At 40.5% G+C, this 21,127-nt stretch overlaps 1 protein-coding gene across 1 annotated transcript in view; it reads right to left on the bottom strand.

Moving 5' to 3' along the window:
• Positions 1-1,407: 1,407 nt before the first annotated feature.
• The window catches only part of MAST4 (microtubule associated serine/threonine kinase family member 4), a 373,102-nt gene continuing 353,382 nt past the window's right edge, over positions 1,408-21,127 (bottom strand). The window contains exons 23-30 of the mRNA XM_084833380.1: positions 20,227-20,354; positions 19,682-19,866; positions 16,652-16,852; positions 15,088-15,317; positions 11,733-11,855; positions 9,136-9,272; positions 7,288-7,469; positions 1,408-6,589 (exon numbers count right to left, since the gene is read on the bottom strand). Coding sequence (XP_084689506.1) covers positions 2,763-6,589; positions 7,288-7,469; positions 9,136-9,272; positions 11,733-11,855; positions 15,088-15,317; positions 16,652-16,852; positions 19,682-19,866; positions 20,227-20,354 — 5,013 coding nt within the window. The 3' untranslated portion in view covers positions 1,408-2,762. The remainder of the gene's footprint in view (positions 6,590-7,287; positions 7,470-9,135; positions 9,273-11,732; positions 11,856-15,087; positions 15,318-16,651; positions 16,853-19,681; positions 19,867-20,226; positions 20,355-21,127) is intronic.

Genomic DNA, 21,127 nt, shown 5'->3' with positions numbered 1-21,127 from the left:
GTAGGGTTGGAAGAAGCCTACAAGGCCATCGAGTCCAACCCCCTGCTCAATGCAGGAATCCAAGTCAGAGCATCCCTGACAGATGGCTGTCCAGCCTCATCTTGAATGCCTCCAGTGTGGGAGAGCCCACCACCTCCCTAGGGAATGGGTTCCATTGTGGTATTGCTCTAACAGTCAGGAAGTTTTTCCTGATGTTCAGCCGGAATCTGGCTTCCTGTCACTTGAGCCCATTATTCCGTGTCCTGCACTCTGGGAAGTCACAGCTGTCACAGCCCCACAGCCCTTTTCTATGAGTGATGCCCCTTCACGCAATTGACACAGAGTTTATTTATCAGTGGAACAAAACAGGCTATACCACCTTGGCTTTTCATTCCATTATAGCTTGTATATTAAAGACCTATATTTAATGAGAAGTCAAACAAGCCACTTCAAGAAAGAAACTGAATTCCCTTTCATGCTCAGTTTTATTTCAATGTTCTGCAACTGCATAAGTATAAATATTTTTTATTCAATATCCAATGGTTATGACATCCATAGGGATTTCTTAAAGAAAATAAGACTGCAAACACTTTATTGCACAGATCCTAACAAACTTTTTTCTTTAATAATTTGATAATCTACAGTAGTAAGTACTACAAAGGGACATTTTAACATACAACCACACAGACGGACAAAAGAGTACACACTTAAGAGGATCTTGAACAGTTCACTGTAAGGTAAACATCAACAGGGATTACACGAATGCAAGCTTCGGTGCTACTGCACTTCCAAAATGGGAGAAAATATTTGGCAGAAGTGATAAAGCACTATACAAAATATACATAAAAAGATACATTTGTAAACAAGATAGATGTGCTTTAAAGAAAACGAGTAGGAGGTTTTAAAATGCAGGTAGCTGTAAACTATGAAATACCTCCCAGATAGAAATGTCATGATTTTGGAGTGCATTAGTGTTCGATGATTTCACTCCCAAAGTACAGATACAGACAGTAAAGGCTAGGACCACTCTCTTTAAAAGAAATAATCCTCCAGCTGTTTAAAATTATTTATGAGCACATGGAAGGGTAAATGAATGTACTAGCACTTCATGGAAAATTACAGGGGCTTGCGGGTAATTTTATTTTCTTAGCAAAACCTTCTAAAAATGAACGAAATCCAATTTACTCCCTTTTCCCTAGGGAAATGCATTTAGCACACTGGTAAGTATCTTACAAGCAGCCAATTCATAATTGTGTTATGCTTGGGTGAATATTGTTAGGGGAAAAAGAAAAAGTGCCCTGGAGGAGGGTCAGCATTAAATGAGCTTTTGTAAGGAAATATAGAAGGGGAAAAACACACTCACAAATTGTTTTCTGAATCCGGGTCACTCTAGCATACTTATCTGTGGTAATCTTTCTGGAGTATTGCTGTACAAGTTTCCAACCAAACCAAATACTTTTGCTCCAAATTTAATCAGACAAATCAGACATATTCCACAGTCCACAACATTCAAATAAGGCTAAGCAAAAGTAAAAAGGACACCCCCATTCAAGCACCAAATAGGTCCAACAGCCCCTCCCCTTTTTCTTTTCTTTTTTTACAAAAATGCCGTTGTCCGTTAAAAAAATTACATTTACTTCTTTTGCATACATATAAAGATAACAATATGAAATGGATGGAGCTACTTAATGTACTTCCAAAAGAATGTGAAACCTAGGATGACTTGCTAAAAACAGCAAGCTTAATCTACAACATAAGGCCCCAGCCAGGTATTAAATATGTTATCAGGTTCTGGATATATTATTTAGATACGACACAGGAAAATGCCTGCCCCCGCACACTTCACCACTTTTGTCATAAAATAGAAAAGAAAGCTGAGCCATTAAATATTCAAATATACCTGTCATGATACCAAAGATGCTTTGCTAGTGTAAATGAAAAATGGTTTAGCACTTTATGCTATGTGCTTCTCCATGGACTTTACACCAGAAAGGCCTAACCATAAATAAATATTATCTGAATCAAGACAACAGAAACTAAGTTCCCCACAAAGATGTTGAAGTTTCAGCCTATGATGCAATGAAGATACTGTGAATAGGATGGTGGGGGAATTATAACAGAGACTCTTGCCCTTCCCCAATATCAGCATAGCCTAACAAAAAGGCAGACATTGTGCATTAAAGAGCTGCAGTTTGGTCATCTATTTAAAGTGGTAAATCTAGCTCATTACAATACTATCAACCTCTGGCTCTTAAAATACACATCTAAACTCACTGAAAGCCACTAGATCTATAATTTCTTAAATTGTATATTTATGTATAGAATTTTGAACAAGTACAAAATGGGGCACCTCTTTCCTCCCATCAGACCAGTATGTTTGTGGGTTAAGCCTAGGGCCAACCTTCTTCTTAGATTATGGCAAACCAGTGGCAAAGCTACTATCATTAAAAAGACAGAGTAAACAACTCAATCAGCAGCAAAGTGGATATGCTACATTCAAAATTATACACGCTACTAAGTATTTACAGAAAATTTGTCATTGTTGCCCCCGCAACATGTCTCTCAAATTGTAAAAGTATTTTTGTACAAATACAATATGGTAACAGTTTAACCGGTTACATTTGGGAAGGCATTTTGAGGGAAAAAACAAGTCCTTTCTTTACACACCCTGCTTAGTGGCGCGGAACTGTTTTCTGCAAGAAAATACTACACAGTGCTGATTTCTGAAGGTAAGACAAGACACTAGGTTTTCAACTAAGAAGTCCTACTTTCAAGTCTTGCTATTAGGAATTTTTTTTGTGAGGACTACTTCTTGAGGCATCCTTTCCTCGCCTCTGCCGGGCAGAGTCTTTGTCAGATGAAAGTGCATTGAGTGAGTCAGCTGAAGTCCCTGACTTTGGCAAATCTTTACCTACATTCTGTTTTTTTACAGCAGAAGGCTGAGGCAGAATGGGCTCTTTTCCCTTGATGTCCACAGGGTTTGCAGAGTGAGACCTCTCTTGGCTTCTGGGCTTTCCCCTCAAGTCTGAAATGGGAAAGTGCTCATCCACAGGGGATGGAGTACAGTGCAAGCCCAACAGTGAAACACTTTTAGTCATTTCTGCCCTGCCATCTGCTATGCAAGAGTTGATTTGTTTTTTCACTTCCCTTAGGCTCACTGCAAGTGATTCTGGCGAGCCTAGCTTAGCCTTTGTTGAAGACAAAACAGGGACTTCCTGTCTAGATTCATGGAAGCTGGATGAGCAGTCAAGCTGCTTTGTAGTAACTGCAGCTGTGTGATACGAACTCTGCAAAGCAGCTGAGGAGGAATGTTTTGCTGCATGCTGCTTGCTCCCTTCTGCTAGTTCCTTCTGATCCATGTGCCCTTTTCCTTTAGTGTCCTGAAAGTTCTTTCTACCCATGACTGCTTTTTCCACAGCTTTTCCTCTGGCATCACAGCTAGGAAGGGAAAGGCTAGAATCTGATTTCCCATGGTCATTTTGAAAATAAAGTGCATCAATGTATTTTTTCCCTTCTGGCTGTTTTTCTGCAGAGATGGTCTGACTGCTTGGGCACTTGTCCACCTGTTTGTTCAGCAAGGGACACTCTTTTACAGTAGATACTTTCAGAGGCATGCTTTGCTTGTTGCGTATATGGCATGGCTTTTGATCAACAGGGTCACTTAAGCTTGCCATCTCTTGCCTTTGAAAATGCTTAGTGTTGTCTGGGGTTACTGCTGCTGCCTGGTTTTTACTGGAGGATTTAAGTGGTTTTTCAGGTATGGTGCTACTGATTTGGATTGAGGGCTCTGACCCACATTCTCTGACCAGATGCCTTTCTACCTTGATATGCTCATTATTTAACTTTCTTTGAGAGCTTGAAGGGTATGAAAAAGAATCCATTGCAGTCTTACTGATGTTTTTGCCCTCCTTCCAAAAACCAGCCAAAGCCTGAACACGAGCTTCTTTTTCTTTTACATTTGTAGCTATTTGTTTTTGTGGCACTTTGTCAGAATGGTTTAATTTAGAGGAACACGTGTCAGGGATTTGTCTAGACTTAACAGTGCTATTTTCCATATATGATGTAGGTCTGATATTATCTTGGATGCTGTAAGCCATAGGAGCATCTGTTACAGATGGCCTGTTGAATGATTCTTTTACAGCAAGAATATCAGAATTGCTACCTTGCTGCTTAGGAGCAAAGCTGAGGTCTTTGCCACCAGATGGAGGTTGTGCACTTTTGGACTGCCTCTGCTCTTTTGCCCCCAGAACTTGAGGACTGTCCTTTTGCACAGTTATACTAACCAGATTTTTTTCCATTTTAGCAGAAGTAGAATCTGATGATATTTGTAAAGACTTCTGGAGAATTGACGCTTCAGGCTTGAAAGATGCTTTCTGCATGCCCAATTCATTTCCTGAAGATTCTCGAGTAGTGCCAACATCCTCTTTTGCAGGTTGTTTGGTATCCTTGCCATCTTTGGACTTCATCTTTGAGCTTGTTACCTGTACTTTTGCTGTTGCACATGTCTGTAGCTGTGCAGTCAAATCAAATGAATACCTGTGCAGACATTTAGGGTCTTGATTTGGGAACACTTCTGTAACAGCTCTCCTCATTGAGGAATCTTCAGTTACTTCAGGCTTCTCTACAAGCACATCATCACTCCATTGAGCTCTCATGTAGTTGTCCGGCACTTCTTTGGCGGTTTTCTTCTCTTTTCGTTTAGCTTTCTCGGAATTTCCAAGTGCTTGGGCAGAAGACTTGCAGGTTGTCAAGGCAGAACTCTGGTTTTGGAGGCTGCTAGATTTAGTCTCAATTGCACTAAGTTGGATTGTCTCTTTTGTTTGGTCAGACACCCTTATAGAAGGTTCATATTGAGTGCCGAGATTGGAGAATGTTTTTCCTGACTGCTGTTCAGTGGTTACAGACGTTGCTGTTGAGCTTTGAGTACTTTTATTTGGCTTTGAATGCTGGAACTCCAGTACATCAGATTTGTAAGGATTGGTTTGTTGGAAGGTTGGTGGCTGTTCTTTCTGACATGATGGCTCGACCTTCATACTGCTACCACCTTGGCATGTGAGCAGTAGGATATCGTTTTTGGAATTTTGGCCTCCTGGGAATGCACATGAAGACACTTCTGTCTTTGAAGCCTGTGGCCCTGAAAGTAAAGCAATGTCTAATGTGCCTTCAATTGGTTTCAAGCAAGACACAGACCTCCCTTCTAGCTTATACTCTGAAGGACTCTTTCGGACAGGTGACTCTATGGAAATCAGGGCTGATTTCTCCACACCAGCTTCTGCTCGACCATTCAAGGTTTTGAGAGGGACAAAAGGAACAGAGTTAATCTGAGCAGCATGAGCATTGCTAATAAATGATCTGCTTTCAGCAGCTGAACTGGAATCCTGCAGCATATTTATAGGTCTGACTGCATTGAGTTGATGGCATTCGTGTACATTTGATGTCAGTTTGGACTTTACTGCTGGACAGGCGCTGTCATCTTTTTCTTCAAAGGACATCTTCTTCCGAAGATAATCAATATTTGCAAGCTTACTATCTAATCTTTCGAATTTGACAAATTCTTTTGTTGGTGCAGTTTTATCTACATTTTCTCCTTTTCCATTCGGCATCTTGTCAGACGATTGAGGCAGAACATCTTGCAATGTACACGGAGGGGAAATTCTTTTGCTGAGTTCATTAAGTGGAGGACCATGACATAGTGTGTGTGCATCTGAAGCAATATAATCATTTGATCTCAAGCTTGCATTCTTTTGAAGGGTGTCTTTTAGCATGCCACCTACTGATTGGGTCTCAAGAGCTGCAATTTTAGTTTCAAAGTGGTTTGATCTTTCCAAAGCTTTCTGAAATGCTTTCTTGCTATCTCTCATTTCCAAACATGAGGTAAGACAGCTCTCTGATTCATCACAAAGTTCATGTACAGTGCTTGCTTTCTGCAAATATTCTTGTTTCTCTGCCAGATCTTGCTTTTTTACAACTATCTTGACCTTTAATTTTTCTCTATCCAGCTCATCAATAGATTCTTGCCTACCCAGTTTCCTGGAAATGGGACGTTTTAAGCAGCCTTGTTCTGCAGGCCTCACTCGTGTGAGCGATGGGGCATCCAGTACATTCTCTTCCAGACTCTGAAGGGTTATATCCCGCTGAGATACCTCTCTATTAACTTCTTCCTGAGTTACCTCTAGGCTGTGTTTGCGAGAGCATAAGTGTTTTTTATCAGTACCATAGGAAGGAGCAAGTTTCTCTTCTGACTGAACCCTCTTGAGCAATGGAGACCTTGGTGGCTCTGCGCTCTTAGGCCTAACAATATGTCTGACAATAGTGGGAGGAGAGTGCATTTTAGCAGGGAAAGCTTGAGCTATTTTTGTGTTTCCAACAGAATGCCCGAGTAAAGGTGATGGAGACCGCTGAGGAGATGTTGGCTGAGGTGTTGGAGAAGGAGTCCGCGCCAAAGGTGAGAGAGGAATGCTGCCAGCTGATTTGCGTCTTCCTGATCTGTATCTTTGCCCACCAAGCTTGGGACCCAAACCATGAAGTGTACTGGGTCTAATATGTCCTGAACCAGCTGGAGAATTGGGTGCACTTGAACTTGGAGAACTACTTTGAGAAGAATTTGTACCTGGGAGAGAAATAAATACAATTTCACTAGCTTCTTCAGTCCATTTTTTTTCATAAATTATGAAACATGTTGTTTCTATAAAATGTATAGGTCAGGCAGAAAAAACATTTGTTGAATCCAATATGGCTTGAACATATTGGTTTTCAAAAGTCACATCTCTATGGCTTTTTATTCTTCTTTGCCTGCCTTTCCCCTTAAAGTTTAAATTAACTCAATTTGACCTACTTTTAGATTTTTCGGCAGAGAACTATGCTATTTGGGATAATACTGGCCTCCTGTAGTAGATATGAATATAGAACTAATGCAAGTGACTGTATGTGGCTAAATAATATATGCAGCTCTTTCAGAAGCTTTAATAATGTGATTAAGCTTGGGTTTTGGATTACTGCAGTAAAGAATCTTGAGCTATATTCATCCCAGAGGCCTACTGTAACAAATACTCTGTGCAATGAAGTAAAAAAGAAATACAAAATAGCTGATCCAATAAAACTTGCACTAGACCAACATTTTTAGTTGAAGAATATACAAGGCCAGCCTTGACTCCTTCGTATTTGTCTTCAAAGGTGACATATTTTCTTTTTAAAAGTTAAGCTCTGTGCTTAAATGCGCCCCTCTGCTGAAGTGACTAGGGAAGCCTGCCCATGCATGTGAGCATTGCTCTTTTCTTGCAATGGGTATCTCTGTCCTCAAATACTTACCTGAGGGGAAATCAGGGGTGGAGCGGAGGCTTGGTGTTGGTGAGCGGGGGGACAAGCTATGAGTTGGAGAGCCAGGCAAGCTCTCCCCTGATGACAGCGATCGGTTCAAGCAGGAGAAACTCCGACTGGTATGAAGAAGGGGTGATGGTTGTTTAGCCAGCTTTTTGAATAGAGATCTTCTCCTAATGGGAAAACAAGGACTCTACTGTAAAACACATGCTCTTAACAACGTATCTTTTAAAATGAGGAATCTTTAAAAGGTATTTCATGCTAATAAGATAGTACATGACAACCTATTTGGATAGGGGAGAGATAATATGAAAAACTATCTGTAAAGGGAGAGAACACACTATACTTGAAGATACAAAAGTATGTTTCCATAAAAGCTACACATTCATTCTGTATTAATTCCATTTAATGGAATGGATCCATTTAATGGAACAGATCCATTATGTACTAGATCCATTTCAGTCAGGCTTCAGGCCTGGGTACGGGACAGAAACGGCCTTGGTCGCCTTGATGGATGATATGAGGAGGGCTCTAGATAGGGGCAAATGCTCCTTTCGTGTTCTCTTTGACCTCTCAGCGGCTTTTGATACCGTTGACCACAGTATCCTCCTGTACCACCTGGAGGAGTTGGGCATTGGAGACACTGTATTACGGTGGTTCCAGTCCTTCCTCTTCAGCAGGTACCAGAGGGTAGCACTGGGAGAGGAGGTTTCGGACCTGTGACCACTCACTTGTGGGGTGCCACAAGGTTCCATCCTCTCCCCGATGCTATTTAACATCTATGTGAAGCCGCTGGGGGCTATCATCAGGAGGTTTGGGGTGCAGTGTCATCACTATACGGATGACATGTAGCTCTACCTCTCGTTCAAATCTTCGCAAGGTTGGCTGTAGAATCCCTGTCCAAATGTCTGGAGATGGTGAGTGGCTGGATGGGGAGGAATAAGCTGAAGCTGAACCCTGACAAGACCAAGGTACTTTTGGTGGGAGACAAGAGGAGGTTGGGGGATGCTGACCTGGTGTTGAATGGGTTACGGCTACCCTTGAAAGACCAGGTCCACAGCTTGGGGGTCATCTTAGACTCCCAGCTGTCCATGGAGGCTCAGGTGTCAGCTGTGAGCCGGACAGCGCTGTACCAACTCCATCTGATACAGCGGCTGCGCCTCTACCTTCCCGACCATCTGCTCCCATCGGTAGTACATGCCCTGGTCTCCTCTCGTTTAGGCTACTGTAATACGCTCTACGTGGGGTTACCCTTGAAGATGGTTCGGAAGCTGCAGCTGGTACAGAACGCGGCAGGTCGCCTGATTAAAGGCAGCCGCTGGCGAGATCATATCACTCTAGTGCTGAAGGAGCTGCACTGGTTACCAGTTGTTTTCCGGGCCAAATTCAAGGTGTTGGTTTTGACCTTTAAAACCCTATACGGTTCCAGCCCAGCCTATCTCAAGGAGCACCTCCAGCAACACCAGATAGGCCGCTCAACAAGATCAGCCTCAGATGTCCTTCTCTGTGTCCCATCAGCCAGGACAGCTAGACTGGTGAGGACGAAGGAGAGGGCGTTCTCTGTGGTGGCCCCCACTCTGTGGAACTCCCTCCCTAGGGAACTCCACCATGCCCCCTCCTTAATGAGCTTCTGCCACGCATTAAAACGTGGTTATTCAGGCAGGCATTTGGGGTTGGTTAGGGTAATTTTAGAAATGTGATGTTTTTAATGTAGAATTTTATTGTTTTGAACTGTTTTTATTGTTGTACATCACCCAGAGTGGTTGGGTGACCAGCCAGATAGGCGATTAATTTAATTAATTAATTAATTAATTAATTAATAAGGCAACCACAACTTACCTTTCCAAACTCTCCTTCTTTTTTGTTTTCTTACTCCGTCTAACCATTCGGCCTCTATAGCTATTTCTTCTAGCTGGTCCTGTTTTTATTGAAGTATTCTCAAAAGGAGTTGTAGTAATTGACACTTTATTGCCACTCTGTCAAATAAGAATGTTAAAGGAGTAAGTACTCACTATACCATTTTTCTTCCATAAGGAATAACAGATTCAGAGGATGGGTCCTATAACATGGTTAGAAAGAAACATCTCCCCTACTTCAGATTCACTAGCAATTCCTGATTTTTAATGGTCTCACCTACCTAAGCCATCTGTTTTATTATACCAGATCTAGATTACAGAGCCTTTTGAGAATAAATCGTAGATACTCCTGCTCTTTGACAGCACCACACTATAATTTGGATGATGCAGTAAAATGTAAAGGGGTTTATATATTGACTGGGATTACCTTTGGCTCTAAAATCAAAATTCTTTGAATACTACTGCTCATTAAGGAAGCATTTAGGCCATGATTTCACTGAGCAAGGCAATTCTACATCTAGATTTTTAGTGTGGAGCAATGCTTTTTTCCTGCTTTTAGTTTTCACTTATGTTTTGTATTACAAGTTAAATCAGCTGTAGTACTCTAAAGGATCATTAAGAGAGCTGAAAAGCAGTGGTCTGGATCCAAACAACTAGTGCCAGACACACAAAGGAGCTTTGGACTCATACAACAGTCCCATCTCCTGCATAACAGATCTCTTTTGAAACTGAGGGGACTTTCAGAAACAGATTGTGATATGGCATGGCAGTGGAAGTCTGCTATTCAAAGGAAAGCAAGTCAAAAATTCCGGTGGCTATGCCCAAGCCCTTTGGGTATGCCAAAAGTAGTTCTATGTATCTTGGCCAAAGTCTGAAAAAGTCAACGAATATAAATTGAACTAATTTTTAAAACATGCCCTGTATTTTACGTGCTAGCATCTTGCTCTGATAGGAAAGCAACACATATTCTCTTTGTGGAACTGAGTCACATGATCCTGTCAGTAAATGGCTGCTGCCAGAAAACAAACAGATTTCCAGCTCCAATGCTACACATTAGACCGCTGTGCTCTCTGCAAATTGGCATTTAGCACACTAACAGAACCACGCAATTACATCCATGGGCTGACAGGATCATGTAATTTCGCCCTAATGTACATTCAATCACAAAAGTAATAAGAATATCTTTCTAGATTTGTAACTTTTCTAAAAGACAGTTTTTAAAAGAACCACCTTTTTAGGTGGCAAGCACCTAAACACATACACTACTCTGTACGATAACCATATTTTTAAAAATACAAAGAATCCTCCTGACAGAATTTGCTGATGCAAATGTGCTTTTTGTGTCAGATTCAGAATGTGTTTTCTGATTAATACAGAATATACAGTAGGAACAGGGTATAATGTCTATTTTGAGGACAGTTAAGATTTCCATTCCCATGGGGGGGAAAATTGGTTGTGCTCTCAGTGACATGCTCAGGTACATACGTAGGTCCATCCTCTTTCACCATCTGCTGGACTGATGCTGTATCCACAAGTCATCTAAGTAATCTATTTACTGTAAATACCTGAAGAAAATAGCTAGCAAAGTTATACACGGCAACAAAACTGTAGAGGACAGCTACTCTCGCAATACTAGTCAGCAGCTTTAAAAAACACATGCCTTAACTACCATGTTGTAATATACCTTGAAACCATCTAGTTTTTCTAAAGGGGAAAAACAAAGTTCTCTCCAGGATGTGCTTGACAGTAACATGGAAAAAACGGAGTGTAACTGAAAGGGCCAGCTGCTGAATGCCTCCTTTAACACAGCAATGACACTTGTCAGGAGTTAGAAGAAACACTGAATGAGGATGAAATATGATTACACAGTTCAAAGGATACATACTTGCAAAGAATGCTTCATTTTATATCATTACATTTGTGCTATTTTTCTCTTCACTGACTTGGGAATGTATCTTCACCCCCACTGCCTGCCTGTTCCATTGCCATGAGAACATTTAGGCCTCCGTTTTATTATGTTTTAAGTGTTTTTATTAATTCCTAGGCTTCTAAAGATGTTCCACTTGACTAGCCAAATGTACGTGTTCCAAAACCAGGACCAGATGCCCAGGGCAACTAAAGGAGGATTATTATAATATCTGCCCTAGTTTCAAAGAAGACTTAAATGTGAAAGACACAGTTAGAATTTGAACAAATTTGCAGTGGACCTTTTCGATGCCATCATGTTCTATTTAAAATTACGGTCAACTAGCTCAGAAATAATGTTTATAAATTACTTTAATTATAGGCTAATTTAAATTTATATTCATGATTTTGCCAACTAAACAGTGCTGGGATGTATGGTATGAGATAAAGGTGCATATTGTCACCCCCAAATGTTCTAGTGGAGATAAAATGTCCACTGAATTTATGGACTCATGGCTACATCGTCTTGCTGTCATGGCAGACAAACTAGTGAGCCTGGGTAAATCAGCTGTAAGCCTGGATAACACAAGGTGTTACCTCTAGTAAAAATCAGCCCCTAGAAGAAAAGGCATCTGTTGAACAAAGTGTAAAATACAGGTTTCTGGAATACTATACCTTTAATAACAGTTCTATGACTTCGGTGTGAACAAGGCCATGCACTGCCTCTCCATTGATGTGTGTGATGAGATCCCCAGCCTTCAATCCAGCCTGATATGCTGGACTTTCTTCTTCAACATTCTTGGAAGCAAAGGGAAAAAAGAGAAATTTTTGAACTAGAAGTCTTTTTCCTATTTGGTTGTACAAACACAACACAACAGCTGCAGAGGGGGCATTCCACAGATGGGGTGCCGTGACTGAAAGGGCCCTCCTCTCTTGGAGCCACCCACCTTGCCTCATTTGGAAGGGGCACCTGGAAGATGGTCTCAAATGGTGACCTTAGTGTCCAGGTAGGTAAATATGGCAGGAGACACTCGTTCCGGTAACCTGAACACAAGCTATTTAAGGCTCTAAATGGCAAATTAGATAGCAAAGTACTGAAATAAAATGGTCACATTGGCCAGTCCCAATTGGCAGTCTAGCCACCCTGTTTTGGGCTAACCGAAGTTTCTGGACCATTTCCAAAGGTAGCCCAATGTATAACGCATTATAATAATCTACACTGGAGATTATCAGAGTGTAATAACTGTCACAAGGCTATCTCTGTCCATGGCAATGTAGTGTCCCCCACACCCTAACTCAAATAGCCTATCCAGAAGGATCCTATTGGTATTGAAAGCCACTGAGAGGTTCAAATTAATTTTCATAAAACTTTTTAAATGTAATGTAAGCAAATGTATTAATTCAGACTGAGTTGAGATCAATAGTGACTAGGGAAGCCTCATCAACATTTATTCAATATAACTTCTTTCACCTATTAAGGACCTACTACATGAAGGGATTGGAAGATATTAATATTAGTTACCTTTTTCTACAACCTTTTCCTACAATGAATAACTCAATTTTTAATCAATAAAATCCTCACTGAATTGTCATCAAGGAGAAGGAGGCCATGATTACTAAAGATCTCTACCTTGTTCCTAAAGATTTTTCTTTCGTATATGATTTTGGTGCAAAAAGTAAGATGGAAAAGAGGACTTGATCCTTTGGGTTAGAGAAGCTAATGGGCACTGGGCCACAGAAACCATGGTGCCTTAATCAAATCAATGTGATCAGAAGGATTAATTCCATGCTAGGTTCTGGCAGATGTTTTGGCCTACAGTTTCTATCAGCTCTAACCAACATAGAAAATGGTGAGAAATTATGGGAGTTATAGACCCAAATATTTGGATGGCCATTAAATTGCCCAACCCCTGTTCTACACAGTCAAGATTGGTAAGCTATTGTGAAACTGTTATTCATTTATATGGGTTTGCATAAGGAAAGTTCTCAGGAATTGTTTATAACTTCCCCCTTTTAAAATACAAATCTCTTACAAAGTTTTTATTTTATTTTACATGTATATTTTGTGAACCACCCAGAGAGCTTCGGCTATTGGGCGGTATAGAAATAAATAAATATATTACATTACCAAAACATTTACACAACTGACCCCAAATAACTATAGATTAGACTGTAACTAGGGATGCATGGATTTTGTTAAATCTGTTCTGTCTGTATTTCATGGATTGTCAGGTGTCTTTTGTTCCATCATCCGCTCATTAACAGAATCAGTTTTAAACAGAATTTTGTTCTATTTGCACTAATGCACATTAACGCGCAACTGTGCTAAATAATGTGGATCGGTACATTTGCGCATTACCATTAGTGCTAATCTTTCCTGTGAAAAACCGGTCTGCAAGTGTACAGAATCCACATGACTCAGAAAAAGCTGGCCCACTGCAGAATCTGCAGGTCGGATTCATAAAAATCTGAACTCATTTGAATCTATTGCATATTTCTCCGATATCCCTGGCTGTAACACATAATTGTGTTTATTACGGTATTCTGATAGGCTGTGTGCCCCATTTAATTAGAAAATAAAATAGAAATAGAAATTAGTTAATTAAATAAAAATGAAATCACATGGCATACAGATCATTGAACAATTTAATCTTCTTTGCTATCGCTTTAAACCATGATTTTTCTACCTAGGACAGGGGTGCAGAAACTCTTTCAGCCTGAGGGCCAAATTCCATTCTGGAGAAGCTCTCAAGGGCTGCATTCCAGTGGTAGCACGGGCAGGAAGCAAGAGGGAAGGGCCCAGAAATACCAGCATATTTTACCTTAAAGCTCTTACCGCCAGTAGCTAAGCTGAACAAGAGGCATTTCAACCTTTCAGAATTCTTTTTGCGGTGGGAGGGGGAATGGAGATAAAATGCAAAAAAGCTGGGAATCCATCAACTGGTGGTTGGGGGTGCAGTGGGGGCGAAGGGGGCATGGCTTTCTGGGGAAGGGATAGATTTGGTCCATGGCCTGAAATTCTGCACCCCTGTCCTAAGGTAGAAAAACCTGAGGGGCATTCGATGACAGCACTGCTTGTGAGCATTTGACCTTGATGGATTTGACCTCAGATGCCTTGATCAGGGGTAACATACAATTAAGAACGAACAGCGTGTACAGACTGCTTATATGAATGTATATATTTGAAATGGGAGTGTTAAATCCTTCTTTTTTTCCTCTTTTTCTTTTTTATATTGAGGGTAATGTAAATGATTATTGTGCATAGGTATGTTTCATGATATGTTCGTTTGTTCTTTCTTTCTTTCTTTCTTTTTTCTCTCTTTGTGGTTCCCCCCTTTTTGTTTTGTTTTTTGTTTCTTATGGTTGTATTTGCAAATTAAAAACAAGAAAAAAGGAACAACAGTGTGCTAAGCACAGCACAGAACATCTTATGGTCTTAATCTTGGATAGCACACAGTGAACATTCTGTCACGCTGCAAGAAGCAACAGATAACTTGCTAGAATGCCAGCCTGTTAATGATAGAGCTGCCACCATCTGATGTGAGCTTGAAACAGTAAATGGAAAACATACCTGTTTCAAACATTATTACTGTAGCAGCCATGTCGGGGGTCAGACTAAGTGGTCTCATGTTCTTGCTGAGCTAGCATAGTTTGGCAGGAACAGCAATGTAGAGACTTCCCCTGTCAGCAAGCCGAATTGCACAACACAGTCATGATTTTGCCTTTTTGCTTACTGCAGGACTGTATCCTTGTTCTCAAGATAGAATGTCCTATGGCCCATTTCCTGTACTATAAACAACTATACCAAATGTAAAACCACAGGAGAGGGAGTGGGAGAAAGGGTCGCTTGTGTGTCATCATCTCTATAAAAGTAATGTGTGGCTATGCCTCGGGGCTTTTGGCTCTTTGGAAAAGATTCCAGCCTTAAGCCCGTGCGTTAAGTAAAGAATACTCATTTTTCTTTACTCCGTGGTCTCTCTGACTCTGATTTCTGCTACATTACAACACAAGCAAAGGTTAAAAACCTTACCCAAACGATATGGTGAACTGTGTAGATGTCGCTGTCACCCACATATACTCTGATTGCTCGGATAGTGAATCCATACTTTTTGCCTGAAGTATGAATTATGACAGGCTGATGAGGACTTGCAGGAGCAGTTGAGGAGTCGCGGCTAGGAGAAGAATCTCTGGAGGATGAGAGATCTGAAGACACGGAATGGGGGGACATTGGACTTCCCAAAGGAGACACACCAAATATATCTGGAACAAAAGGTTCTCTATTTAAGAGCACATTCTGAGTTTATGCATTTATGTTCCACATACTATAACCATATACACAGACTTGAAATACAGCTACTGCTTAAGAAATGCCCACGACCACAACCCAGAAACTTTCTGAAAACATTTATAATGTATGTATCTTTTACCTGGCAGGAAAAAAATTACAAATTTAGAGGCTTATATGCTTTTGACGATGTTAAGCCCTCTTCCATATTTTAAACCCCATCTTCTGTATCCATCATTTGAGGCCATCATGGTAGCTCTACCAGCTGGTATTTGAGACATCTCTCTTTTTGTTTTTAGGCCAAAACTGAAGTGAAGGCACATTCATGGAACAGAGATGTACTCAAATTGCTAAGTTTATCTCCACTACCTTGTAGAGGAAATTATCTTCAGGGTGCTTGTATATCAAGTTATTCTCTAGTGTGAGAATGCCTGTGCACAGTCTCTTTCAGATTAATCCATGCAGAAGCAGGGACTGGCTTTCAGGCAGGCTTAACAGCCCCACCCCCCGACCCCCGAAAAGGACACTGGGACAACCATTCTCACATTATAAAATGCAAGACTATGGAACACTGTGTTTAACTGTAACATGAGAAACAGCCCCTACTCTCTAAGACATTTTGTGGCCATGTATACAGATGTAGCCTGATATCTGCATTCTGAAAATTCCTGTACATCAATTGCACAGGGAATTTTACTCACATTTTATTTTGTTATCAACTGCATTCAAAGACTGAAGGAATGAATTTATATGAGAACATCCTATTCTTTTTCTATGGGGATACTCAGCATGTGTAGAAGTCACATACAGATGATTCTACTGCTTATAGGAAAAAAATAAAATAAAAAATCTCCCTTTGTATGGTAAGCTCCATGGATGCACTGTAGACATCAGATGATAGTTAATGTTTGAATCTTGCATTACAAATTTTTTTTCTGTTCCGCTGTACTATGAAGGAGAAAACTAAAAAGGACTAACAATGACTGGGTTCGTACAACACAATAAACCACAATGAAACAAACATGGCGGCTTATTGTAGTGTGTGAAACCAGTCAGTAAGTTGCATAGATATGGCATTTTGTTACCGTAACAGTCACAGAGGTCCATGTTTTCCTTCACATGTACCCTGAATCTGAAGAAATAATTAAAAGACTGCAAATTATTACTACAGATTCAGGGTAAACACCAAGGAAAACAAGGAATTCTGTAACTCATTTTGGTGCAAGAAAGGTTGTACTGAGATCGCACAGCATAAAGAGAAAAATGGTACATACAAGCATCAATTTCACACTCAAACTATAATCACTACCTCCTGGGATCATAAGGGACAGAGCACTGGCTGAGAGGGACTTTGTGACTTTTCCAGATATTTTCTTTTTCTCTGTAGTTTCTAATCGCTGACGTGCCATATGAGATGATTGTTCACTGGATGGCTTTGAGAAATTATCTGTGCTGTCCACACTCTCACTTCTTCCATTTATCTGATCCAAGTGCTCTGAAAAACTGCCAACTGTACAAAAGAAAAGATTGAAAAAATTGAAGAAACAAACAAATGAAGAGGAAATCAAACAACAAGGTGAGAAATCATTTTTCTGGCAACAAATTCATGCAATAAAATATTAGGACTATTTGCTAACTGTGTCCAGGGGTCAGTAGTGATTTAGTGTATGAAAGGGGAGGGGGTTTCCCTTCCCTTTCATGCCCTAAATCCCCCATATCCCCCTTGCTTCAATATTACAACTAGGGATGCTGGAGAAATTTGAGATGGACTAAAACGAGTTCGGATTTCTAAGAATCCAGCATGTGGAATCCTCTGCGGACTGGCCTCCTCAGGCTGGCACAGAGTCCGTGGACTTTCAGGTCTTTTTTTAAAAAAAACTTTCCCGAAATTTATGCACATTTTTTTGTAGGAAAATACACACATTTCTGCTGAGACTAGAAAATAAGAGGGGAAAAGTTGAATGGAATGGGGGACAATACACTAAATGTTACAAACTAATGTAAATTATGTAAATTGTTGCAAAACCTCTTATGAAATTATGCGCGTATTTTTTTCACATAACAAAAAAGAATTCGAATCTGTCTGTGGACTGACACTGGAAAGAACACCACTGCGGAATCCATGAAACACACACAGGGCAGATTTCCCAAAATCTGGACATCCCTAATTACAACTGACAATCACAACCTTGGTTAACGGTGCTAGGTTAGGTTGACCTTAAACCATAATTAGTAACTGACAGATGCAATATCAAACTGGGATACAGAAGGGACAGAGAATTCATGTACAAGATGGGAGCAAAAGTAGGAAGCATGTGATACTGCAGACCAAACCTGTTCTCAAAACCATGGCTAACTTTTATGTCTGCACCACCCAGAGATATAACTTATTCATTCCCTAAAGATCAACCTGATAAGGAGAGGAGCTAACAGGTAGAAGGGCACTGCATAATTTAGACATAACACAGGTCATTTAATTGTTTATGCAAGACTCCTACAATGGAATTGTCCAGCAATGAACAACACAATGTATACTACTCCTTTATGCAAAGTTTCTATTCTATGTGGGTTTAATGATTTGTACTCTGCCCTATTGGAAATAATTGCAGTTGAAGCATCAAACAGCCAGAGCTGTTATTAACAAAAATTGGGTAATCTGTAAGCAGGATGAGCCCATCTAGCCTCTGAGTCCATCTAGTTCAAAATGTGAGTAGGGAAGAAAGGGAGGCTAACAAGCCTCTGTTGTTCCTCATGCTTGCCGGGCAGGGCTTAACATGCACAGAGGGCTCAAAGATAAGACTTCTCCATCTATCAAGCATCAATCCTGTTGAATAGCACTCTAAGGTTGATTATTTAGACAACTGCTTCACAATAAGAACACCACCAGAACCACAGTAACCCAGGTTCATCTCTAAGTGCAAGTAGGAAATGATGGGAAAACCACTGAACTTTTTTTTGTAGGTCATGGTAGAGATGTGTTAATGCATATTTAGAGAGATGTGTTATGCCTTGCAAATATCCCATTTTGGAGAATAAACATTTTGGTCCTAAAAGCCAGTTTAGGATACTGGATTCCGATTTCAGATTTTTTTGTACTGCAAGTTTAAATCCCCACCTCCCCCTGCCTCGCCCCTCAAACCCTTCACATTAATATTTACAAGGGAAAGTTGATGCTCTCAGGGCCAAATTATTCATAACACTAACAGTGTGATCCTATGTGGTGCGCCTTCATTGGACGGAACCTTCTGAAATGTGTCATTAGGAACCACAACAGGTTTCTTTTCTTGATTAAAAGCAGGTGCTGGATTTGGAGGAGGGGATTTTTACCAGGACCACGGTGTGCAGGGAGGGTTTATCCTTTCCTCCATGGCTTCAGTGCTAACCAAAATGGCTCCACATCAGTGCTACTATTAGTTTTATTTTAAAAAGATCCCATTGGTGCCAATGGGAGCATTCTCCCTAAGAATAATAATGTTGCAGGGTAGAGCAATTTCTGGCAGGAGAGAGGCAGGGGATGAAGAGAGCTAAGCGTTCTCTCCCTGCATGCTGTTATCCCAATGAAAATCACCCTGCACCTACTATTAATTTAAAAAAACTGATGTGGTTCCTAAGTACATGTCAAGGATGAGTCCAAGTGCCCTGAGATTTCTGATGGCTCCGACTCTGAATCAGAGTTGGAACCGTTAGATCAGCAGCCATGGGAGGGAACCTCCCTAGTGAGCCAAGATGCTGGGAGAGATTAATCTGAAGGCCTTGACAAACAGATAGGCCAGGCTGAGTTGTTGCCCCATCCCTCCAACGTGAGAACTCAAGTTTCCAAGGGGGAGGAATAAGAGGGGTGTGACTTGAGAGATGCTAGGGCACATCTCTCAAGCCAAGCGGGAAAAGTTAGGGGCAGGTCTCAGCCAGGATAGCCACTCTTGGAAGCCATCGTAGGAGGGAGCCACCCTAAGACAGGGGCATCACTGTGAAGCAAGTCTGGCCATGAGAAGTTCATGCCCATACTGTCAGCAACTCTATTAGGGATTGCAGATTAGTGGTTTAGGGGCCTGAGGCAGTTCGAGAGTATTCCTAGAATCTGCATTTGTAAAGAGGCCAGTTCCTAGCAAAATAAATTAGTGACAGCCTGAAGCTTGTCTCCATGTGGTGTTGATTGCAAAGGGGGAAGGACAATCCACATCTGACAGTACATCATGTCATGAAATTCAAGACAACATTTTGATCTCAGAATTTGGCTAGGATAAAGTCATTTCACTTACAGGTGACTTTTCCAATTTCACAAAATAGATGACCTTTCAACATGTAGAGTTTAGAAAATACTTCCTTGTTTGAATCCTACCTGACAGCGTGGAGCTACTGATTGTGCTTGCTGGAGTTGTTACCTCCACTTCATCTTGAATAATTTCTTCATTAATGAATGTAGTCTTTCCCTGATCTTTACGGGATCCAGCAGAACGTGGAGATTCTTCTTCAGCTGATATAGCCAATTTTGGAAGCAACCCTGAATTGTGACGTTGCCTAGAACTTTCAGTGTCAGAGGAGGCAGATGTAGATATCTGCTGCCTACGTTTACAATGATATTTACATAACATAATTAAACACAAACTGAAGCCAAAACAGCACACAAAGGTTTACAGATGTTGCAGTAAACAGAGGAATTATTCAAATACTCCACAACTATCAGTGCACTTGATTTTACAGTAATTTCTACTAAAAGAGAGAACCAATATAATACAGTAGACTGGTACAAATCTCATGAAGGTCAGTGCCTGGCTTTTGGCATGTCATTACAGCTCAGCTGAATCTGCTTCACATGATGATTGTGAAGATAATATGTGATAATTTATCCCACAGACAGGATAAGTACAAGTACAAAATACTCACATTTCAGAATATTCTGAGCTCCAACTTAAAGATTCTGCAGTTGTTAGGATCACATTTTTTGTTCTCTCCGCTGCATCTTCCTTCTCTTCAGTTTGATTTCGAGTTACTCGATCAATACTACTAAAAACCTGTGCATGGGGGCATAAGAATGTATAGTTAACAGCTGTTTGTATAAAAAAGAACTTCAGAAAATTACATTCCATGCAGAGCACTGCAGGCTCTAAATACTTATAGGGAGTATCCTGGAGTTTTAACCAACTTCAGCAGATGATGAATTAATTTCCCAGAGACTCTGTTTTTAAAATGATTTTCAATTTGTCTCCATGCTAAGCAACAGGATAGCTAATAGCATCTTTTCTATCATGAATTCACTTCATTTCTTCCTGTTCACCTTTTGACTATATGAATTAAATCTATAGATACTTCAGAATTTCTAGATCATAGAATCAATGCACATCTCAGAATACTTCTTTACCATTGAAAAACAAAAAGAAAATCCCAGCATTTGATGGCCATCAGTCAGGAATGCAAAGGAGGGGGGTTAAAGTGAACTGAACTGACTGTGAAGATGAGAATAAATTACTTGACTAAAATATTTAGGGAGGGGGGGAAATGGTCATAAAAAGTCAATTGTTTATCTGACAACCTGCATATTGAGCTTGTCTGTGATGAAAAAAAGTGAAGCTATAAGATATCAGTTTCAGCTTATTCATGTAGTATGCTTATGCTATCTTGCAAATGCACAGAAGCCATCTGGAAAGAAAAGATTTAAATGCTCCTTGCTGTTTGAGAATTGGATTCCTGCTGCCAAGTCATGACAAAGGTTTCACATAAAACAAGGAAAGCAAGACCTTCTCTTGCCTTTTTCACTTCCCCATTCTTATGATGCTTCTACAGATTA

This window comes from Heloderma suspectum, chromosome 2 (assembly GCF_057233095.1).
Source record: "Heloderma suspectum isolate Gila_16-S chromosome 2, 16-S_ref, whole genome shotgun sequence".
In the NCBI taxonomy this organism is placed as follows: Eukaryota; Metazoa; Chordata; class Lepidosauria; order Squamata; family Helodermatidae; genus Heloderma; species Heloderma suspectum.
This window is presented reverse-complemented; position numbering and strand designations above follow the sequence as displayed.